This window comes from Athene cunicularia (genome assembly GCF_003259725.1).
Source record: "Athene cunicularia isolate RWA chromosome 2 unlocalized genomic scaffold, athCun1 chr2_part1, whole genome shotgun sequence".
In the NCBI taxonomy this organism is placed as follows: domain Eukaryota; kingdom Metazoa; phylum Chordata; class Aves; order Strigiformes; family Strigidae; genus Athene; species Athene cunicularia.
The window spans coordinates 21,705,467-21,730,096 of NW_020799095.1; the positions used below are offsets into that span (position 1 = coordinate 21,705,467).

Sequence of the window (24,630 nt, forward strand, 5' to 3'; positions counted from 1 at the left end):
TTCAGATGACATTGTCCCTCGGTAACGGAGAAGCTAGCAGCACAGAAACTCAAGATGTTTCCTTCTAGCCTTATTCAAAACACTGTTATGGGGAAGAGGTGCTAATGCCAGAAGTATAAAAGCTTTGAATGGATGTCTTTGCAAAAATATGGAAGCTGCTGCAAAGTTCAGTCATAGCATGTGGGATGGTTTGTGAGCTGAAACAGCCATGTTTGCTGAGGTTTCCTTGTGTTTCAGTGCAACTACTCAAAAGGACAGGACATGGCTAAACTGTTTTCAGGGATGGTTTCCAGGTGTGTGAAACAAGGCTTTAGAGGAGAAGGAGTATAATATATCCTCTTTTTTAATTTTGCAAATTCAAGTATTTTGGGGGCCATGCCATAAACTATATAAAAAATAATCAATCTGGAAAAAAAGAAACAAAAACCAAAACAAAACCCAACCAAAAAACAGGGTTTGTGAAGAAGTACCATTGAGAAGTGGCACTTGAGACAAGAATGAGCAGCCATGGACAGAGAGATGAATGGAGACTCTTTTAGCTGATTTCAGTGTAAGGTGAAGTTCCAGGTTGAGACTGAAGTGAAAGATGTTGGTCTGTGACAGTATTTCAGCTGAGGTTTTGCAAGACTATGAGACCTATGTGCAGTTTGCTACCACCTCATTCAAGTAGTGTCTTGCAGGTACACCATTTGCATATTCCTTTGAACTTCCCTGAATTTGAATCCCTCAGTCTTCCTTAAATCATGAATATGATTTATAGATTTCTAAAATCTTGGGCAACTTTACACAAAGATGTTGTTCTGATGATGCTTCCTCCACCCCCCGCCTGCCAAAAAATATACCAGCAGCAAAACATCTGAGAAAGAGATTAATTTTTTCTGTATGTAGATGATGGTGCTAATGATAATCTTATTTCTGACTCTTAGGCCTTAAACTGAGGTGTGTTTCATCCACTGGCATAAAAAGGATATGTGTGACTTTCCTACAATAAGTATCTTTTCCCTTTTTTTTTTTTCTGCTTGCTGCTTTTCAGTAGCTACCCCAGTTCAGTTCACCACAGTCCCACAAACATTTTCATCAACTCAGCAAAGGAGGGTAGCAGGAGGGGGTGTGAGGAAGCTGCTGCAAATCATGCTGCGGTCTACTCCCTTCTACAAAAATGACAGTTTAAATATGCATCAATCTGCAGGTGAGGCACCACTTCACCACTACGTAAGCCAGTTGTCACCTGGGCCACTCCTGTGTCTATGGCCTCTCATCTCTCTCATGCTGGGGTTAACATTTCCTCATCTGTCCAAAAACTCACCCAGCAAAACCAAAGCAATTTGTTTGGAGGCAACTCAGCTCCCAGGTCAGTGAAATGAGGTGGCAGGTGGTGGGTCACTGAGGGGAGAGTGTGACTGGGGCAGCCCAAATTTCTATTAACCTGAACAGCTGTGGAGAGTTACTACAGCATCTGGCCTGCCCATCCCAGAGCTACTTTCTTTCTCCTTCTCCTGGTCTCAGCACTGACTTGCTTTAGGTCAGGGGTAGCTGCTCACTCCCTGTAATCCAGGAACTTCTGATGGCTTTCCTGCCTTTGCAAATTAACGATTTTTTTCTCCCCCTTTCTGTCAGCTGTGCTATTTTGCTGTATGAATTGTCCTTTCCCTTCTCTTCAGAGGCACTGGGCTTTGTCTTTTCCTGCTGCATTTATCCTCTTTTAAAATGAAGTTCAGTGATACACTGGGCTGATCAGGTGTCTCACTGCTTCCAAAAGTCCTGTCACCTTCTGTGCCCTTCCTTACAATGGAAGCAGACAAGATAATGTCATACGTTAGTGTTTGAGCATAATTGCTGCTATACTTCAGTCACTTCTGATTTGTGAGTTTAGTAAGGGTAGGTTTCTTCCTGATTGAGGAAAACAGAACACCATAGCACCTGCAGAGCACTGGAGCGCTTCAGCCTTTGAGCATGTCTAAAACCACAATACAGGTGGCAGGTGGGTAAGGGTTGGTTTTAAAAATCTCGTAGACTTTAAGCAAAGGTTTCGCTGAAGTCAATAGTAGTGTTACTTGACAGAGGTTGCAGAACTTGGAGACTGGTTTTATGTGTTACAAAAAGACAAAGATAAGTGGTAAATGTATAGTGAAAAGGTTCTGTAATTAAAGTTGACAAAATTACTGATAAAAATATTTGGTTCTCTATTTCAGTGTTTTATTCAGAAGTGTTGACTTAATTAGTTATATCTACGTATGGAATAACTACAGACTCTTTGAACTGCCCTGGGACTCACCATGGACGTGGTATTTGACATTCCTGGGAGTGGACTTTGCATACTACTGCTTTCATCGCATAAGCCACGGTAAGAGTTAACGAGTTTTCCAGGTATTAAAATACAAAATGTATTAATAATTTACTAATAAAATGAGGTACTGTTTTTTGTTTCTATAGTTAATCTACTCTAAGCATATATAGCTGTTCTTCCCAAGGATTAGCAAAGACTCACTTTTATTTGAGCATGGAAAACTGTTTATACATCATTCTCTGTATAATAAATGTGATTTTGTGAAAAAAGGGAGTATCATTCTGGAAGAAGTATCATAATAAAAGTGAAGTATCATAGGAAAAAAATAGGAAGTACAGAAAAATTTAGGGTTAGTATCTCTATATGCCTGAATGAAAAATACAGCACAGTACAGATAACTCTTTCAAAAGAACCTCATGGATGTACACAATGGAGAGCAGTAAAAAGCAAGGTGGCCAAAATAATGATGGGACCGCTGGCTAACTTCATCTCTTTCTGTGTGTTTTTAAAAACCTTTTTGATGAATAAATATGTTTCTATACTTTATATACGGACATAGTATACATGTATGTATAAAGTATTTTCAAAATTCTGTCTGCAACTAACATGACTACGTAAATGCGAGTCTTGCCTTGTTTTTTTAGAAGTACGTTTTTTTAACCCTACTTGCTTTTATACATGAAAGAGGAAAATTACAATTTAGAACGGATTTAACTTTTATTTATTGTAACAATGAAGCCCATGCATATCATGGCAGTTATTTCTGTACATATGTATTGTGAAGATGTAATAGTATTGGTCCCTGTGTGTCTGTCTCATTACATAATTCTGTTCTATAGTGACAGCATATTTTTGCTCTAACATTTTATTTCCTATCTGAAAATGCAATAACACTTTCCATCAATCCTAATTTTGGGCCTAATCTAAAGTCTGTAGCATTGAAATAAGAATCTTTGTGTTGTTTAAGAAACTTCAGACTGGGCTTCTGAAGGCAGAGCGCTCACAGCTCAGAAAAGCTGTGGGATCTGGTAACGATAGTTTATGTAATGCACCTTCAGTAAGGAAAAATGTTTTGATGCCAATAGGTCAGCAGTCTATATGGAAGTAGGTAAGAAAGGAGCCTGAGCTGCTGCGGGGAGTGGGAGGGAGGAAGGGTCCCTCCTGGGTGGGGATGGCAGGCAGGCGTGAGAACAATGCAGGGTGAGTGCAAGGGGACAACAATGGGGGGGGGCCGGGGTGGGAGGTAAGGAAGCAGGGGGAGCTGGAACAATGCAGCAGGGGGGACATTGCGGCCAGGAGCTGGGAGCCCTGTGTGGGTGTACGCAAGACTGGGAATACGCTTCGCAAACAATGACATTAACAGTGCTGGCAGGGCTACAGCCTCAGGCTGAGAACTGGACCAGAGCAGGAGATATTCCTGAATTTTAAAACAAAAATAATTGCCTTCAAGTGTTAGAAAATCACTAGCCTTGCTGTGCTTTCACTGGAGTCCATGGTAAAATTCCTACTGGCAGAGAAGGGAGCAGGGTCAGCTCTGTGCTTTCCAAATCAATTGCACGTAGTTCTGTTCCTACAGCAACTTTGCACTTAAGCTTGCCTGTTCTTCTATATTTTGAAGGGATTGCACACTTTGAAACGAATCTTACTAGCAGATTTAGAATTGAAATCCAAACCAATTCTGTCTATATGTAATGGAGTTGAGGAAATGGCTAAGAAAATACAGCTTTTGTCTTAAGAAGGTCATTGCTGAGCTATTTTATAAATGTTAATTTACTTTTCAGGTTACAGAAATACTATTTGCTGTTAGGTCTGTGTTACTCGACCGGGAACTAATGCAACATTATAGAAAATCACTCTAAATGGAGATTTTATCTTAACGAACACTCTTTTCTCTGGTCAAGCAATGATGAAATCCATAGCATGGCAACACAGCTGCAAAAGTCAGATGGTTTGGAAGTTGCTAAGGAAATTTAAGTGTAGGAGATGGCTTTAAAAAGTAAAATGTAAATTCCTGAAAAATACTTTTGCACTTTGAGAAGCCAGGGCACTGGAACAGTCACTGGTGCAAGCACACAAAACACACTCTTGCTCTCGAAAGTGACAGGGCCTGGTGATTCAGGCTTGGATCCTAGAGCAACGTTAAAAATTGATAGCACATGTGTATCCCAGGAAATTCAAGCTGTGTGGGCTTATGTGTGGGGACGTAAATAACAGCACTAATTGTTTCAGACTGGAAAACTAACATTCAGATATGTTTTGCAGTTTTTTCTTAATACTTGCTATATTTTTGATACAAAGAATCATTATCGTGTAGCTTTTCCTGTTGCCAAGCAATAATTTGATAGCTCAAACCCTTAGCTTTTTAGCACCTTCTTTCATGTTGTCCATGCAATAATTGGATTGCCCCTTCTGCTGTTTGAATCAATGGTCTAAATCATTACAGGTTTTAAAGTGTCTTCTGTAGCAGAAACTTTACTACAGAATACCAAGCTTTTACTCAGAACTTGGGAAGCTATTTTTTCCTCTTCACTATATGTGTGTAATAGCTATTATCATAAACTGAAGTTATACAGCAACAAGAGGAAGTATTTTCAGGTGTGATCTCATTTTGCAAAGGATAGAGTTATTCTAAGTATGTGCTTGTATTTTCCATTGTTTGCAGTAGCCACTAAAAGGTTAGAAAATAAAATGTTTCACCACTTATTCCAGCATTCTTCTGGGTGTGATCCAAAAGTCATGGCAGTCAATGGGAGTGCTCAGTTAGCCACTGCTTTTTCTCCTGATGTTTTAATGAATTTATAAATCAGTGTAATTTTTCCCTTTCTTTCAGTAAAAACACCCGTTATGGCTGTACTACTAAGAAAAGTAAGCTGTAAAATCACAGGGGTTTGTTTTTGTTTGGTTGTTGTTTTTTGTTTTTTTTTTTTTCAGGGAAGTATATGTGTGGGTTTGAGGGACTTTTACCAGATATTTTAATCTAGCATATATGGATTACTCCTCAAGTTTCCTCTCCAGGTGCAGAGTCCTTACAGAGTTACTCCTGCTGGAAGGGGGGATTCAACGGTCCCAAAGCAGTGCCGAGCCCTAGACGTGGTGCAGCACACCCCTCCCCACGCCCTGGCCTTTTGGATACTCCTGTTGCAGACATATGACAACGGCAGTAAGGAATTTGGAGGCTCTGTAAACTAATTTCTTCAGCAGCCACACCTTTTAATCAGGGCAGGAAATCTAGAGACTTCCAGATCCATGCAAAAACAAGACAGACGCGCTTGTGCGGAGCCCAGGTCCTGACTGCAGGACAGTGGGGGGTTTCATGGCTGTCCCTGGTGTGGGGGGCTTTGCTGGGCCCATGGGCACCCCCCGATCTGATCAGGGCCCTCGGCAGTGGCTGCTCTCTCAATCCTGTGCCCCAAAGGGGGGTGGTGGGGAATGGTAAAACTCTGGTCCTCGGTGTAAGGGAGTCATTTTTAATCCATGCTTCCCAGGGGGTTGTGTCTTCCAGAGCAGCATGGTTTTCTGTCAGTTGAGGGACCCTCCTCTCCTCTTTCAGGCGCTGGAAGAAGCTGTCCAAGTCTGGCAGCCAGCAGGTTTAGAGAGCCTGTCTCATTTTAACGGCAGCTTCCAACACCTCTTCTTTTGTTCTCCTTTACTGCTGGGGAATTTCCATTGCTTCAGTGTCCCTCCCCTCAGACAACCTGGGAGAAGCCAGTTTCCTTCAGCAGGGCCAACCTCCGCAGCAGCTGCATTGTTTTGCCAGGGCCACGGCAGCCCGTGTCAGCCGCTTGCCCCCATTGTCCGTTGGCGGCTTCCAGCCGCCCTGTGGGATACGTGACACGGTCCCTGTCAGCAAAAGACCGAGCCAATATGAGCTGATGGTTTGAGTTATGTGCAGAGGTCATAAAATAGACCTCAACTGATAACTATATCCTCAGCAGATTCCCCAGCTGCTACATAAAATTTTGAGTTAATGGTGTGTGTCTTAATAATTCTGAGTTGTTTATGGTGGATGAGAAATAAGCCTTCTACTACACCAGGCATATTCTGGATCAATAGGCTACTCAGATTCTCCCACCCCCAGGACTGACCTTTTGGTCAAGGCCAGCCTCTGAAGGGTCAGAGGACAAAGAAGAAACTTTGAAAATTCACTTCACCTTTGTACCTCAAAAGGCCGTGCTGCAGATCTGTGGCAAAATGTCTCAACTGAGGTTGTTGAGCTGACTTTCTTTCTAAGATTTCCACAAATTTTGAAGCTTTGTGAACTTTTAATCTCCCGTTTTGTCAAATTTTTTAAAAAGGAGATTTCTATTAGCTATAATTTACATTGCTTCTTCCTCTTCCCTCAGTAAGCATCTTTTCTTACAGTTTTATAGAACAATTTCCTCAGCAGCAAAGCTGACTTCAGAAGTTTCTGGCTGCTCTTCCCTATACTATGCTACAGTTCACTACCCACTCAGTTCTGAAAAAATCCTCCTGCATGGAGACTGTGTGCATAAGATTGCTGAAATAGTTCATGTTAAAAATCAGACTTGTGTTGGGTTTAATTCTTAAACAATTCAACGTTCAGTACACATGGGGTCATCTTAGCCATGGGTCAGGATAAGCAACATAAGCCAGACTTGCTAGCAGAGAATCTACGGGATAACTGGAGACTTCAGATAGAGCAGAAAGGATTTTCTGGGTCAGTAGTGCACAGGCAGCTAACTCATTCTTTTGTAAGGAACCAGAGTGGATAAATTGGGGCAGGTAGTTTCTCAAGATTAATGCCATTAAAATGACTGGAATGGACGACAGTAAAACCCAGTCCTGTTCTTTCTGCTAATTATATACATAGTCTACAAGAATAATCCTAATGTGTTATCACTTTGGGCACCAGTGCAATGCTATGTTCACTGTTGAATGAGGAGATGAGTTTGAACTGGCATGCTTGTTAAAGGAAAAGGCAGTGAGGCTCAAAGTCTCTTTACCATCTACATTTACTGCTCATTTTTGGACGGTGTATTGGAATCATATGATTGTGCTATCTTTATTTATCTGACCTATTCCTGCCTTTGAAGTGCCTTTTTCATCTGCATTTTATAATGTACTTGTCTGAAGTCAGTATATTAGAAGGCACTTGTGAAGTAGATTTTATATGAACAATTGATAGTATATTGAAATAATTTTGGATTTAAAGGATTTCAGATTTATGGGAAATTCATTTATAATAAAATGATGTATGACTTTTGTTATTGGGAACATGGTCAGAGACACAAGGTTTTCTTTTCAGGAAAATCTGTAATCCCCTAGAAATACAGTAAATGACAATGTTCTTTTACATGTCAGAGGCTCCATCTGGGGGGCAGGGGGAGAGGGTTGAGTGGCTTGTCCTTCCATGTGGGAAAATGCCACTGCTTACCTAACTAGAAATTCAGTACCATATTGATTATCCAGCATGAAACAAATTTAATTCTACACTAGTGAAAGATAGAAAACTTCGGGAACTGTCAAGTGACTGAATGAGGCTCTGCTCTTTTTCTTGTCACAGCTTGTGTTGATTGCAAAGGGAATTGATACCCAGAGATTAAGAGAAAAATATTATCTTCTTTTGAATTTTAGAGAATACTCTTTTTGCCATTCTGTCAGTGTTTTTTCTTATTTTTTAAACAGGCTTGAGAGAGCAGGATATTAAAATGCTGACTCTGCTTGCCTCACAAAAATAGCAAAAGCAATAGCCATTTGTCATATTTTCTGTTCAGTCTTCTGATTGATTCTAGTGTAATACCTGCAGACAGCATAACATGAATTGAAAATAAATAGAGAGTTCATGTGATATAATTCATTCTCTGCCTTCCAAGTCCACTGTAAATAAACTATATCAGTTGTTTCTATACGCTTGATTTTATAACTACATCTTTTACCTTTCTGTTACTTTTCAGAAATAAGAGGTGCTCCTTTACCATGTGTCATTTAATTTTCTGAGTGGACACTGAATTTGTAGAAGACCACAATCAATCTTAACAAGCCAAAATGTTGTCATTCCTTCTGACATTTAAATGTATATTTTGGTTGAGAAAGTTCACCTGAAAACTACTTCAGCTGCAATAAGGCTTCCTGACATGGAGTGGTCTAGGGTCCCATAAAATTATAGGAGCCTGCCTGTATTGTTTTCAGGTTGTTATTGTTCATAATAAGTTCCTGTTGTTTGAAAGACTGGTTTCTCGCATACTGGTAAGAATAATGTCATGTTATGAGGTGAGGTTGTCTCATTTGCTCTGTTAAATTCATTGTGGCACATGCAGATATCACAAGCCCCTTCCTGTTTTACTTTAGAGGCTCTGAGATAATAAATGACTTTCTGAAAAATCTCTGTAACCTGAAGAGTTCAGAAGATGGAAATAAAATAAAATCCACTAGAGAATTTTTGCTTAATCTTAATTTCTGAATATCCAAACTATGTTTACAGGTGAATAGATTTCTAAATATGTGAAATGCCAGAGGTTATTAAGAATGATGATAGTAACAAATCTGCCAACTAATTGGATGGAAGCGATCAGCCATAAATTTTTGGCTCTTTAGAACTGCTGTAGGATATGTTCTGGAGTTGGGAGTATGATGTAGCATAGGGTAGGATGGATCATTGCTATAGGTAAGGAATCAAACTCTATGGTCTGGGTTCAACATCTAGTCCAAGAAGACATAAGTGGCTTATCTTTGGATGATGAAAGGTTATCAGGAGAAAAGTCACTATACACTTGCCATGATACTTGTAGGTTTTCTGAAATATCTATTAATTGAGGGATGGATTTGTATGGTTGTTATGAAACAGGCCTTGATATGAGTTTTAAAAGATTGCTTTTACATTCTTTTTTAGGATGCCAGAGACAATGTATCTTTTAAATATAATGAAATATGTATTCATGAAAGTGTGAGCTGACAGTATTATGACAATTTTTGTACCAAAAACTCAGTTGGTAATTCCATCTCTTCTCAGCACTGTTTATCTTTTCTTGAGCTCCCATCATGAAGAGATCTGGCAAGCTCCCCAGTACAAAATGAGAAAAAACCCATATTCCTCCATTTTCCTTGTTAGTTGTCTTTTCTTATGGTTGGGAAAGGAGCCAGCACAAGGTTAATACTTCTCTTAAGTATCACTCAAATCCTGCTTTGAGGATTTACATAATACGTTGGCATTCTTGGGTTCTGTATATAGACATGCATTAGCTAGGGGTACCTATGGGTGTCTGGAGGGTAGAATCATGTTTTTCTTACCTGCAGTGCCTGAGTGCACACACTGGGGAAAAACCTCTGGATCTCCTTGCACAAAAGCAAGTTTGTAACATGCTTTTAAAGTAAAACATTAAAAAATGTAAAATAAATATTCTTAAATATTCAAAGCTATGGGGAAAATCTCTGTTCTTTTTCACCTAAGTTTCTCTTTACGATGATAAAACCTAAACTTTCTGAAGCTTGAAATGAATTCCAAAAGTCATTTGTGAAATGGCTCTTTTCTGAGATCCCCAGGAAATGTGCACAGTGTGTCGATTAAACAGGTGGTTGTAATGAAGAAACTGATACATTACACACGTGGCTGTTGTGATTACAGTCATGCTCCTGACTATTAAAGTGATGTGATGAAGTGACATCGCGCATGAACAATTTAAACCACTATCTTAAGGGATGAAGTGGGAGAAGAAAATTTGTTATAAATTAGCACGGGTCGACCATTCAAAAAGTCAGTGGTCTTCACTGGTTCATCTCTTTGGCTAGTGCTGCCCTCTAGTCTGTGCATGTGCATTTTAAACAGGGAGGAAAATAATTCCTTTATAGTCTGAATGGAGACGTGAGTATGAAAGCATCTAACTCACTGTGCAGAGAAACATTTCATTTAACATACTTTTCCAAGTGTGCTGCTGAAAACCAGTGAAATGGTGCATAACACTTCTTAAGGTGTTATAGAACATAAAGTAGAATGTGAAATACCCAGATTTTATAGTGAACCTTTCTGCAGTTAGTGAGTGTGGGAGAGGAGAAACTAGTTCCTCTGCAGTAGTTTCAAGGTTTTATTTTTGTTGGGTTTTACCTGAAAAAGGGTTTGAAATAGTTGTTATACACTATTTGACCTCCTAGATGTTATAGTCACCTTCGATCAGGTGACTTCATAAATTGAAGAGAGACTATGTTTGGAAGTTCAACAACTACTTCAGGGAAAGCAGTCCAGCTATGTCTGCCTTCTTTTCCTTTCTTGTTTTTGTCTTAAACTGTGAATATGTATCTTATGCTAGAAACTTGTATTTAGACTAAGTGAAAACCCACTTGAGAATATATATTCTTATTTCCCTTGACTTAATTTTAAGCCATGTTACTTCAGATAAAGGCTTCTGACTAAATTAGAGAGAAAGACAAAAATGCTCACTAATATCTATTTCCTAAATAAATTGCACACAATCACTTCATCCAGGATCATTTTAAACACATTTATTTCTGAAACCTATTGCAATGACTTTGGAGATGTGAGCTTTCTGATACAGTAGCTTTGCACACTGTCTTGCTAGAGGGCTTTGTCCTGGGCTGGAGGGATGTTCCAACAGGGGGGAGGTTCGTTTTTATGTCCCTTCCATGTTTTGCCAATCTATTGAAATCAGCAGATCAGCGATAAAATGTAATGTGTGCCAAATGTAATAACAGGTTTTAATTTGTAATATGAAAATGTAAAGAATTAGAGTAAAAAGCACACGTCATATAATTCATCAAACAGCAGCAGTGGTAACTATTTTTTGTCACTAAGTTTTAAAGTAGAAGCAGAGGCCTAGAGAAATGAAAGGCATTGTTAAAACAGATGGCCCATTCAGATGCTTGTTCTTTTTCTCTTACAAAATGAAGATGTTTTTCTACTGCTGTGCTAGTAAAAATTGCCTGGTCGTTACTGTTCTATTTGTTGGTCTGTGTAGTTTTAGCAAGGAGAAAGAAATGCACAGAATTCTCTCTCTCTTCATCCCTGCTCTGAAGCAGCACTTTAGCTAGGAGGCACTATGAAGACTTTGCAGTTTCAAATAGCTCCTTTCAAATTTCTTTTCAAACGTTTTTCAAACTGTGCAGAATCTAGCTTTGGAGCACCTTCACAGTCTACATGCAGGGAAAGGTAAGGTGACTTGTGGGGTGCACATGCAGTTCTGTGGCTGGGGGATATGGTGCAGGGACCCAGCTTTCCTCCCAGGGAGTTGGGCCACTCTGAAAGGCTTGGACTTGAGCTTCTGTTCCTTAGTGGGACATTAAAAACTCCCATTTCTGGAGTATTAGGGCCAAGGACATACCAGATATATCATTGGTATTTCCATTTCTTCCATGCTCTTTATGGAAATTTTTCTGTGACTTTAATACAGTTTTTCAGTATGTATCCTATCAGTACATGACTATTTTATGCATATATATACATAGAAAATTTTTTAAAATTATATTTGGTATCAGGTTATGTGATAGAAATATTTCCAAGTATGTGCACATGATCATTTCAGAATTAGCTAAAATAAAAAATGGAAAAAATACTGTCCATTGCTAATTGCACCTTCAGTTTTACTGACTGATGTGTACTCCTTGCAAAGAATAGATGCATGATTATTTTGAAAAGGGCCTTGGTTTTTTGCTATGAGTAAGAAATGTAAAACTACTTTTCAAAGCAGACTAAAAGTGCATTCCACCCCAACCCCCAAATGGCAAGCTGTTCCTTTCAGGATATTACTCAGATTTCTAGAAGCTGTATGTCTGCAATAGTTTTCCTTGCTTGCTAAAAATCTAGTGAGGCCATTACCATTTAAAATACTCTATTATACATTTCAAGATTGGCAATTAACATTTAAAATGTGTTTAGAGCAGAGGAAACATTATTGTATCTAGACAATGTTCTTTGCATGTATGTTTCCTTCAATGCATCTTTATTGGCTTAATTAAAGTATTTAAAGTGCCAAAAATACTTTTTGAGTGTAGGAATGTCAATCTTTTCCACATCACGCTATCAAACGCGATAGCACGCTGATGGAAGATGTAACTTAATAAAAATTACTAGGCAGATTTTTTGCCTTTTTTCTCCTTTGAATAGATAAAATTATCAGTAAATCCTTTTTGGTATAACTTTTCTTTTTTTCAACCAAACATATTTAAATAACCTATAGTATTTCTCACTTTTTCTCAAGAATCAGTAATTGTCAAGCCTGAATAAATTCAATAAGGTTAAATATTTTATAAGTAAAATTACTTTCTTTAATCTTAATGAAGTCATACTCTAAATAGAACATAAGCATCCTGATGCAAGAATATATCTACAATGTTTTCATGTATACAGTTGAATGAAAGACAGAATCCTAAATAAGAATCACTCAGCTCTTGTTACTGTATTCATAGTTGAATTCTGTAAAATATGTGGATTTCAGCACCGGCTGTTGGCCTCTGGGCTACTTATTTTGAGCACTAAATGGGAACTGAAGTATTCTGAAAATTTCTTTCTGTTGCCGGCAAACAAGAATTGTGACTAATCAAATCATATAGGTACATATGCGTGGCAAGTGCAAAACTTTGTAGGTCCAGGAGGAGGACTCTTGATTCTATCTAGCTATTAACTTTCAAAAAACTCTTACAAACTTTTCTTCTGAAAAAACATGATCATGCTCAGCCTCTCTGGGGACAAGTAACTGGCAGTTGTTATTCAGACTATCAGTAAAATGGAGGGGGTATTGCTTCAGACAACACAGAGCACCCTGGGCACATGACCTTGATGAGAGTACCTAATTCTCCTAATTTTATTAAAAGTACCTTTGCTACTTTTAATAAAATTAGGAGAATTCCTTTCTATTTAATGAACATATATCCCAAATATCACTGTTGTTCAAAGCATACCTTGCCATTTTATAGTTGTAAGTTCAGCAGTGGCAAAGCTATTGCTAAGTATAAAAAGGGAAGTGCAGACTCTCAGACTGTAATAATACTATGGCATGTGACATGTTTTCACAAGGAATCATTTCAGAAATCAATGATGTCATGTTCGTGCCTTCCAGCAACTGGAAACTGGCCTATTAAATTGAGATGTAATAATGTATGATTTTTTTTTTTTATTTTACAGCACAATGGTGTAAGGAATGTATACACTATATATGTGCATCACATATTTTATATGCTTTTATGTTTTATTTTCTTTTAAATTATATTCATTATTAACACATATGGATGCTGAGATCCTAAAAAGTTTGAGGGCATAGAAGTAAATTTTTTTCAGTAAGGTAACCTATAGTGGTTACAGAAATAATAATAAAACAAGTTTTTTACCCAAAACTGTCTTTCAATTTAATATACTTTTGACTGGAAATTACCTTCTGTTCAAAAAGAGAAATAAAATAGATAAATAAAAAAAGGACCTGTTCCTGAGTTGTTTGTTGCCTAGAAGTGATGTGAGGCAGGAATGAGCAAACCTTTCAAAGCCAACTCTCAAGTCTTTCCCACTGTTTGCGGCTTTGCTGTTTTCCTGATCTCTCTTATCCACTCATTTTAACAAGAAATTTTATTTTTTCTAATTGTAGATTTTGTATTAGTACCAAAATATATATTTTATTTGTTGATTTAAAGTTGAAAAATAAATCTAAAAGTATTATGGAGAAATGCAGAGTTAAGTATGTAAGCTTGTTATATCATTACCAGCTTCCCTTGTACCATATGGTTAAAATGAATCATGAATTTGCAGCATTCCTATGGGACAATGGCAGTGTGCAAAGTGCCCACAGTACACATATAAAATAAACTCATACTAAATGATAGAATTTTAAGAATCCATAATAATAATTTTTGGTATTTTGTCTTTAATATATGGGTATGATTTTTAAGTTAATCTTTCTTCTAAGAGCACTTCACCAAGCAGAGGTTAAGTTGGAAAACATGAAGCTGTTTCAAAGAAATAACAAAGGAGAAGTGAATGCAACCTCAGCTAAGAAACAGACTTCAAAAACCTCATTGCATAATTTGAATTTTTTATTTCTTGTCCAAAGCATTTTGCTAGGCAAATTCAGATTGGATACCAGGATGGTGATTTGGAAAATTTAAAGTTGGTAGTAGCTTTCAATCACTGAATAGTAAGAAAACTAAACTCATAATTAGATAGATTCAGAAATTATTGACCTTTTCCTTTGCTAAATATGTACCTTTGATAATAACATTTGAATCTCTCTCACAGTTAAACTGCAAAGTGTTTTGCACAGGAGATGACTTTCATTATGCCCCTCTGTAAAATAGTAGAAGGAGGAACAAGCAGATGAAGAGACTTTCCTAGAACAGTGGCAGAAAAAGGGGGTGAGCTCCTCAGTCTGGTGCCTCCAGTCCAAAGACAGTGCTTCCATTACAACAATTCTGCAAGTGAAGTGATTTGGTTTCTTGTATTATTTTTTTTTAAAGTGAATTGGTACTCACATTCCCTGTTTTGTGACTATCCCAAATCCAGAGTTTAATTGGCGTAAGTTTGGTATATATTCACAAATCAATCTGTATTCTTACTTGTGATTTGAATGGTTTCTTCTGGATGTATGTAACATTTAAAAAAAAAAAAAAAAAAAAAAAAAAAAAAAAAAAAAAAGCAAGCCTGTTTAAAGATGCAGGATATTTTGCATGAATTGCAGATATGACTGTGTAATAAATACAATTGCATATGTATGCTCCCTGTGGCTACAGAAGTACATATTCACAGAATAAAAACCACAGTCAAAGGAATCCAGACTGCTTATTTTTATACTTACTGATATCCCAGGGAAGAAGGTAAAAAGCAGTTTATAAAACCTGGACAAAAGAAGGATGTAACTTTTTTTTTGTATTCCCTTGGGCAGAATCTCAGCTGAAATAACTGACAGTTTTTGGACTTACTGAAGGAAATGATGAGTGAAGATAAATATCCAGATGTTTGCTGGCCAGATGTCTAAGGTTACATTTGGAAGGCGTGAATGCTCTACCTGTGTCTTCTGAGAAGGAAGCTGTAAATAGTAAACATGCGAAATTTTTATTTCAGTGATTAGGGGGGAAAAAAGGGGTTTCAAAGTAAAACTGTTTTCCCTTCAATCTAGTGTCTTAAGAACAGATGCAGGTTGCACATGCAAATTTTTACAGCATACAAGTGGGATTTTTTTAATGGTAATTATGTCTGTGTGGCTAACTTAACACCCTTTGTACATTGCTTTTAATTTAAGGGAGATGCAGTTTATAGAACTGTCTTAATTTTCCAGCAGTAGGAAATAGGTGTGTCAACTCTCTGAAAGTTTCCTATTTTCTATTCCCATGTTTCAAGCTGCTTATTTACGACAACAAAAAATTTAAACCTTGACTTTTTCCCCTCCTTCCCCCGCCTACGCTAAGTCTCTCCCTTTCCCACCTATCATACAGATCTGCTTCTTTTCAAACAAATTGTTGGAAGCGGCTGCCTGCTCATACAGCAGCACAGCTCATCTCAGCTTGTGCTCTCAAACTTGGGAAGAGGAAAGAAAACTCTTGTTAAAGTCAAGTAAATAACTTAGCTGCTAGGCAGTAGGAAAAATATTGCATTTGATTGTGTATTATTCCCATATGGGTGAGATATATTTAAAATTGAGAAGGAAACCACCTCCCTTAAAACTTAAAGGGACAGATTTTCAAAAATTGGCAGCCAATTTTCACCTATAATTATACTTAATGTGGAAGGGATTTTCCTCTGCTGATGAGGGATAAGAGGGTCTTGCCACCAGACTAGCAGTGAGGCAGAGGAGGCCCCTTCCCGCATGTAGATGTTGTTACTGGCCAGATCTGTCTTTCCTTCCTCGGGCTAAAGATCTCCCATGGCCTGCAGGGTCCTGGAAAGGTGGGTGAAAGCTGGAGCCTGCCACAGTGCATGGGAGGTGATGAACTCATTTATGTGAACTCCCCAGTCCTTTAGGAGCTCCAAACCAAGCATGTCAAGAGTGAAACTTTTTTTTTTAAAACAAACAAACAAACAAAACACACAAAAAAACCCCCACAAAAAACAAAAAACAAAATACAACCCTCCAACTTTTTAATGGGGTTATCCTTCTCCTGGACAGGCAGTGTTGCAGCATGTTCCAGCACTGCAAACTCCCTTAAATGGCCTGGCTTGTAATTTTAAATAGAAACAGCCTTGAAGGGTTTTTTGTTTATTGTGCTCCTGTAAACTTGGTTTTGTGTTCCCATTCTGCTAGTGTGTAAACATTCGAAAACATAATAACTGTATAATTACAGAAGTCCAGTCTTTTCCTCCTTAGAAAAAATAAAGAGCTTCCAGAAATCCTTGTCTCAAACACAAGCTGTTCAACCCCAAATTTCTTCAATGACTTACTAATTTATTCCCAGTCATGTATGAGAACAAATAGGCTCTTGATATGATCTGAAGATTGGCCATTGCAAGCATGTAGAAATAGCTTATTTCAATTTCAGTGTAATCCTCAAAACATTGCTTGGAATTGTCATGTGCTTGGGACAAGGGAAGATGTTAAAAGGTGCAAAGAAAGTGTGGAGGTATCACCACATGCAGTGCTTGCTGTCATGAGTCTTTGAATGTAGAGAGGGGAGCAGTTCAGAAGAGAAAACAAGGAAGAGGGATAGAAAGTGACCACAAAGAAGTGATTATAGAAGTAAGTAATCCTATAGAAGGTAATCCTATACCTATAGAAGTAGGTAATCCAGTTCATCCCTGCTCCCATGAGGAGTGAATAAATTGCCAGGCCCCGGGAGTAACCACATGACACTTAGAAGCTGCCCTGGGTCCATCACTCTGGTTATGGTGGGCACTGCAACCCCCTGGGAAGGCAGGGCTTCTGGACCGTGACTACCACCTTCTCTTCCCACTCATGGCTGCTGTTTCCTCATGCAGGTGGGGGGACAGGAGAGCAGAGTTACAAAACGTCATTCAGATTTGCTAGTCAAACTAGTAATTTTTCAAGCATGTCGTGGTGGCTTATCTGCATGTGTTGCCAGTGTTGCTAGGTCTTGCAATATTATCACCCATCTCAAGAACTTGCGGTGTTGGTTTTGAAATAATTCTGAGATTGTTTTTCTTTGGCTTTGATTTTTGCAGCTGTAGGACACTTTTTTTTTTTTTTTCCCCCCCCTGCATCTTGGAGGAGTGAAATAATTTTTATAGTAGTAGAAAAGATCTAGACTACAGCAGTTGAAGCACTTGGAGAAATTTTAGATATCCCAGTAACTGTATATAAGACGACGACTGGGGCAGGCAAAGTGGGGTACATTCAGATAGGAAGATGCTACGGATTTGCCTGTGTGAGCGGAATATGGAAGCACCACTGGATGCAGGGGAGAGACTGTGGGGAGGGCTGTATGGAGCACAGGAATGGGGAGGAAAACAGTAGGCATTGGGTTGGTATGGAGGAATGTATGCGGAGTCAGGACGAGTTTAGAGGGGTGGTCTGAGGCTAAGGGAGGAAATTGATGATGGATAGATTTATGGCTACTGCATGACAAAGCTGAGGGTAAAGCTCTGCACTAGAGAAGCCTGCAGAAGTTTTGCTGTTAACTACAAAATGAGAGTTTGCACCAAAAATGAAATTCTCTTTTTATATCAGGCACTAAGAAAACCTGTATTTTTGTATACGGCTAAAATGAAATTTTGTCATACATTTTGGGCAGCCCTCTTTACTCTGCTTAAGTCACTTCCCAGTTAGTTATGCTTCAAAAGCTTATGATTGTCAAGCAAATATAATGATATTTCAATGCGTAGAACTAGCAATAGTAGTTTTTAGTGGATAAGTTGGGTAAAATTGTCCTCTCTGTTACAAAGTAAAAGGCAATGGCAAGTGCTAGAGGACTATATTTTTATGCATATATTGTATATTTTTTTCCATCTTTTTTATCTCTTTAGAGATATCTAAGATTTTTCATATGCTTATAATAAAACACTGTATTAATATTTTTTAGTTGCGTAAAGATTTATATCTATTAGTCAAGTAATACAAGCATCCCTTGAGAGGTGCACTACCGAGTGTTAATATAATTGCTGAAAAGTTTCACACATTTTTTTTTAGTTGGGAATAATATCCAGTATGTAGTGTCTTTTGTGTGAGGCGATAGCACAACATTTTACACATTAATCAAAATAATTCACAGAGCTTACTTCATCTTCCACTCTAGTAGGATATGGTTACTACATAAATAACTTTAGGACAGGAAGTAAGAATAATACTGTAATTAACTGAAATTGCAGGGGAACTTAGGTAGTCAGAATGTAATTATGCAAGGCAGAACTCAGTCAGGAAACAGGATTAACTTTCCTGTTCTTTTGAAAAATGCCAGATGATTGCTAATATTTATAAATGGTTTTTACACGTCAACTGAATGATGATGCCTGTGACAGAGGAGCTGCCTTTAAAATTATGCTAAGCAGTTGGTTCCTCTCTGACTCAGTGATAAAGATGCTTCCTCCAGAAGCAGCTGTTAAATTTCCTTCTTGCGAGACAGATTTCCTTAACGGTGTCACATCCAAACATTGGCTCAATCTTTATTAGTTTGTCGGGACTAATTTGATTTCAGTATACCCAAAGTAAAGTCAAATTGAAAATGACTGAATAAAACTGTTTTATTTTAGAAAAAACAAAACAAAACAAAACAAGAAAAATTGCATATTCTAAGTTATGTTAGACAGTGACACAGGAAAGTTCAGCATGGCAGATACCGGCTCAATAGCAAAAGGCACAGTTACCTCTTAACTTTCAAAGGATTACGAGACCCCTCCTAACTTTAGTAGAAATTGTTTATATAACCCGCATCATTGTTGAAAGTGTTTGTCATGTGGTTCATAAGTAGCACAATAGAAGTTAAGTCAGAATTAAACTGTGCCCGAAGAAGTACGAAACAGGAGTATCTACTAAGTACTGTCAATTAAAATCCAAATGCAGGGAATATCTAGTTCAGGAAGAAATTCACCGTATCAGTGATTTGCTCTAGACAAAGCGTTGGAATGCTAATTGAAACCAAAGTATTGCAGACCCCAAGTCTGATGCAGGTGAATGCTGTATAGGCAGCAGCTTTGAACGCTAAATATTAACAAGGTCAAGTGAGCCACAGTGTAGTCCTGCAGTACACTATCCATTCCCATACATGAGCCACAGCAATTTTAATTGTGAACCTCCAGGCAAATAATGAATTTCATCTTTCATTATTTTATTTATTTGTCATTTATTTTTTAAAATTGTCTGCAGTACTCTTAAGGATTTTAAAATTAAATAATTGATTACTGTATTAAAATTTGAAACAGGTTACAGTTGTTAGCTATTTTGAGTTTGGTATTTATTTTGAAGTAAAAAATCAGTTTTTCTTCTAAATTTCTTTTGTATCCATAATTCTGTGAATTCTCTATAATGTACTAGGTTGATTTACTATATTTACAATATGGTAAACTATTAAATATGTTATTTTGTAAAAGACAGCATGATGTTATTCTGCTTACAATTTAGTGTAAAATATTTATAATACTGTAATCTGATACTTTAAGAATATTATTCTCAGTGCAAACTAAAATTGTTAATCACACACCTAATTTTACTGGATTGACTGAGTTAGTCTACAGGGTAAAATCACAATAAATCCTTGGCCTTCTTAATGATCTTGAGAGATTTGTTCCACTTTTGACATGTATCTTTGTATGGAAATAAGATTTTAGTAAGCAGTATTGTTAATATTAGATGCCTAAGTGTCAGTCTTTTTGATCAGATAGCATCCTGAACTGAGGGGCTGAGGGTGGGACAGTTCTGTATCTTGCTTTAAGGAAAGATAACCAAAAGCTTACTTCTGCCTTTTTGACTTCCCATAGCGGTGAGCAGATCAACAGAGAGATACAAAACATTAATCCTTCATATTCACTAAAGTATGTCTGACATCATGAGCACAATTCTGTGGTATTTCTTAGAGAAAGACTTGCCAAGATTGTAAAGAAAATGTTTTTGCAGGGAGCCTTACTTTGTCATGACATTTATGTGAGGACACAATTCGCCGTGAACCTTTTAGTCTTCCTCTTCCTTCAGAGAATAATGAAAGGAGCCTATTCATACAGGTCTCTTGGCATTTTTGTGGAAAAATAATAGTTCAACTGCACAGGCCCACTCCTCATCTGAAATATGAGTAAGCCCTGGAGCCACAGCAATCTGTGCCCACTGCATATTTCTACCAGGATGCTGGACTGTTGCCATTGTTAATAATGTTGAACCTAAAACCATCATCCACAAATGAAAGAAACAGATAAAAATACTTATAAAATATCAATGCTTGTAGTATAAATATACCAAAGATTATGTTAGAAAAAATATGTAACATAACTGTTTAGTATTACATTAGTTTTTAAAATATTTACACTTAGAAATGGCCTTTGCTCAGTTTGTAGTTGGGGAATATTCCTTTGGGAGCAATGGCAGGATGTTTTCTGTTAACCTCATTTTTTTCTTTAACTACAAAAGGAAAACCTTTTCTAGCCAATTTTTCTTTTTTTCTCCTTGTAACTAGGTAATAAACTTGTATCTAAAAAAACACTTGCTAGAAAGTGCTGTTATCTGTTTAAAATTTACGGAAACACTGTAGTTTAATGGTACAATAACTAATGCTCAATTATAGAGGAATTCCTCCGGAAGAACAAGTCATGACTGCAAGTGCCAAATAAATCTGGTGGTGTGACATGGATAGTAAAATTTCATAACAATAGTAATCTGAGGGTTATGTTTTCAGTGCAGATTGTGTTGACAGTACTACAGCTGACCTGGCCAAGTTCGATTTGGTGTGTATGTGAGGTATAATGCCACTAAACTATTGAGGATTGAACAGGGTGACGCACTGTACATAAAGTGAAGACTCATGAAGTTATAATCCTGAATAAGTGCATGAAAAAGAAGAATGGTGTTGTGGTTGTGGAGTTCTTGAAAACCTGAGTCCCTTCTCAGATTGGTACCCCTAACCGCAGTGTTGAAACCCAAATGTGTGACTATCAAAATAAAGCAAAACACTTTGTAATGCCCTATAGAAAGAAAAATATTCAAAAACTGAAGGGGAGAGACAAACGAGGAGGACCCTTTTCAAAATTGGAATACCATCCTATAGAATGAATTTAAAAACTGAATCACCACAGGCAGTCTCCAGGTATAATATAAAGGAGAAGAGTTGCAACTTTCTGCTACTGTGAGTTGCAGGACTGCTGCTGTGGCTAGTATTGGAATTAGCAGGGAAAAAGGTAAAATATTTAGATTCTAAATGCCCTCAGCCTGCATGTCCTTGTGGTATTCTGTTTATTAATGCTGTTTTTCCCCCCCAAAGATTCTTAAGTCTTAGAAAGTGAATCTTATTGTTCTCAGATAAGGTACCTATGTTTAAATGCTTATATTTTTGTGAATGCATGAAACAGAACAAAGTATTACTCTGTTTATTCTTTTAGATAAATTAAAAAGACTCTCTATTGCTGAAAGTTCTAAACACACACCTGGAACAAAATTTAATGCTCCTATTTTATTACTTGTTAATATATTTGCTTTTAAGAGTTAAGAAAAAAATATTCTATACCTCTATTACTGTTGTGATTTAATCTTTTTTCATAGCATCTGGTAAAAATGCACAGCTGACTTCTTAAAGAAGTCCATTCCTTATTTATATTCTGGAAATATGATAAAGAACTGATGTTTTCTTACAATTTCACATTTCCAATTAAATGAGAGTCCTGGCAATTGAAGACATATTTTTTAATGAAATAAGATGAATTGCTTTTAGGACTGTAAGGGTTTTTTTTAGATGAGAGCATTTTCATTGTTTCCATTTAATAAGTGAATCAGAAACTTTAATTTTCTAGTTGACTGAAGCGACGTGTAAATGTTTTATATGTGCATGATTTGGAACAGTATAAATTCCATACAGGGTACACAAGTTTATTTTTTATCTTTAAGAAGCTGAAGAAATAAAAGACTGGGGAATTCATTTAACACTTTTTTAGTGAATATAGATGACATAAGAAGCATAAATAAAAATAGTGTCTCAGAAGTCACTCATCATTTGGTTGCTGGAAACATTAATTTAATAGTACAGCACAGGGAGTAATTACTACAGCAAATGATTATTTTGCAGTGTCTTGAATATGGTGATGACACTGGCATTTTAAAAGATTCTATAGAATTCAAATTTTGTTTAACATACGATTTATATAGTATTCAGTCATATATTAATTTTAAGTAGTAATTAATCACTCTATAGCAATATAGTAATAAGTACCAAAACCTAGATTTTAAAATTCTAGGTATCAAAATCAATTATCAAGATATGTAAGTCTATGGAAATAGCATCATTTTGAGAGGTGACTTCACAAAGCTGATACTTAAACATTTCTATTCTAGCTGAGAGTATGTGTGTGTGTGTGTTGGCAAAGATTGCAGTTCATGTCTATTTGAGAGCCTGGTACATTAGGGCCATAGCAGAGTAACTCTTCACTGGCTCTGTGGATAAAGTGAATAAAGTTTTCATTGTTCAGAGTTCCCATCATTTGGGAAGATTAGGTGACCTAAGGAAAAAGTACAAACATAGTTTACCTTGTGGTGGACAAGGAAACAGTCATGACAAAGAAATGGATTAATTTCTTAAGAATAGTTTGCCTTACTTATTTGGGCAAGAGGCTGTGAACTGTTGCAAGGTAAGGACTGGGGGCAGGTGCTGCTGTTGCCTGAGAAATTAGGGGGTTGTTTGAGTTGGAGCGTCCTTTACATGTGGAAAAGGTCAACGGAAATGTTACTGGGGATGTGCTGAGGCTCTAGAACTTCCCTGCTGGCTTAGGAGGGAGAGCCTTTCCCTTACTGCACTGTGACTTGTAATGTACTTTACATCCAGCCGTAGTGGAGGAAGTATGGAAAAGTCATCTTTGCAAGAAGAAATGTTTTTGAACCTGTGCACACTTAATGGATGGCTATTTTTATATGTTCATGACATTATAAATATATGGGCTATTTTCTGTTTTAAAATGTTTACTTGAGACAAATGAGAAACTTTATACACTATGAGGGGTGAGGCCGCTAGCGTAAGAAGATGTATTGCTTCTTATAAATACATCTTTATAATTGAATCATGCAACTGTTGAATGACAAACAACTTCTGATAGTCAATGTCCTGGAAACTTGAGAGCATCCCAGTGATTTTCTTTGTATCTGACTTCTTCAGCTGTTACTAAATTATACAGCTGTTGAGTTGTACATGTAAAAATATAACCATAAATAATGCCTAAAGATGCTAGTAGATAATATTCTTGCCATAGTTTTTAATGCTATGTTGAATACATTTTTAACTGTATTTAATTATAAAATATGAAACATTTTAAAAAATTCTATTGGTGATATCCTCAGAATGGAGATCTCTAGAACCAGAACCAGAGCTTTCCATTTGCCGGTCCAAAATGCATTGTCAGTTATATTTTCAGGTCATATCTTGGACAGTCATGGACTTCTGAATCACTAGGCTCTACTTTTTGGTGTGAGAACATGTAAGGTGAGACAAATTAACTGCTGCTCATGGGGACATCCTTAATCTAACTGGTTTATTTCTGATAGCCATGGAAATAAACAGAGTTCATTGAAGCTCTAAGGCTATTCCAACAAAGCAGGATTCAGTTGTGTTACATTTTGCTGCCTTGGTTTGTGGTAGGCAAAAGAACTAGTTCAAGGTTAGCTTGGGTAATTCTACCCAACCTGTAGTCACCTGGGAAAGTCTTCACATTTGGTGGCTTTTATCTCGTGTTGCTTTAAGCAGGAGTTACTGTTAGTCTAAGGACACACACAATGTATGCATGCTCTGAAAGAATATTGTGCTGGCTGCTGTTTTGCTGCCTATGGAAGAGCTTAATTGCAAATTAGAAGAACATACCTTAAAGCAACTTTCAAACTCTGTGTTGCGTAGAATGATGATTAAGTTCTGGGGAATGGTTTTAATTAATTATGGCAGATACCTTTACAAAGAGAATATTAGCAAATATGTAAGCATGATTCAAAAATTTTATGGTTTTATAAAACCATTTTTGTATGTGTGAAATGGCTGAAAAGAGAGAAAAATATAGTTTTGTACAGCATGAATGTTATTTTACTCTGCCACATTCTGACTCAATAGCAACATGTGCATATATTTTTGAATGAAAGATTTTTCCAGTTGCTCAGTGTTCAGGATGAATTTATTATGAAATATTTAAGTGACATTAATGTTCTCTTTGAGCAAAATAACAGCTTTTGTGGGGTGTCAATGTTCATTCAGCTCGTTTCCTTACTGGTAAAATTGTCCATCATGTGAAGGATTTGTTTCATTGATCTACTCTCCTACTGGGGGGGGGGGGGGGGGGG

The 24,630-nt window shown here is 37.3% G+C and overlaps 1 protein-coding gene across 1 annotated transcript in view; it reads left to right on the forward strand.

The window, feature by feature from the left end:
• The window catches only part of AGMO (alkylglycerol monooxygenase), a 195,082-nt gene that overhangs the window by 18,866 nt on the left and 151,586 nt on the right, over positions 1–24,630 (forward strand). The window contains exon 3 of the mRNA XM_026843119.1: positions 2,193–2,344. Within this exon, the coding sequence (XP_026698920.1) occupies positions 2,193–2,344 (152 nt within the window). The remainder of the gene's footprint in view (positions 1–2,192; positions 2,345–24,630) is intronic.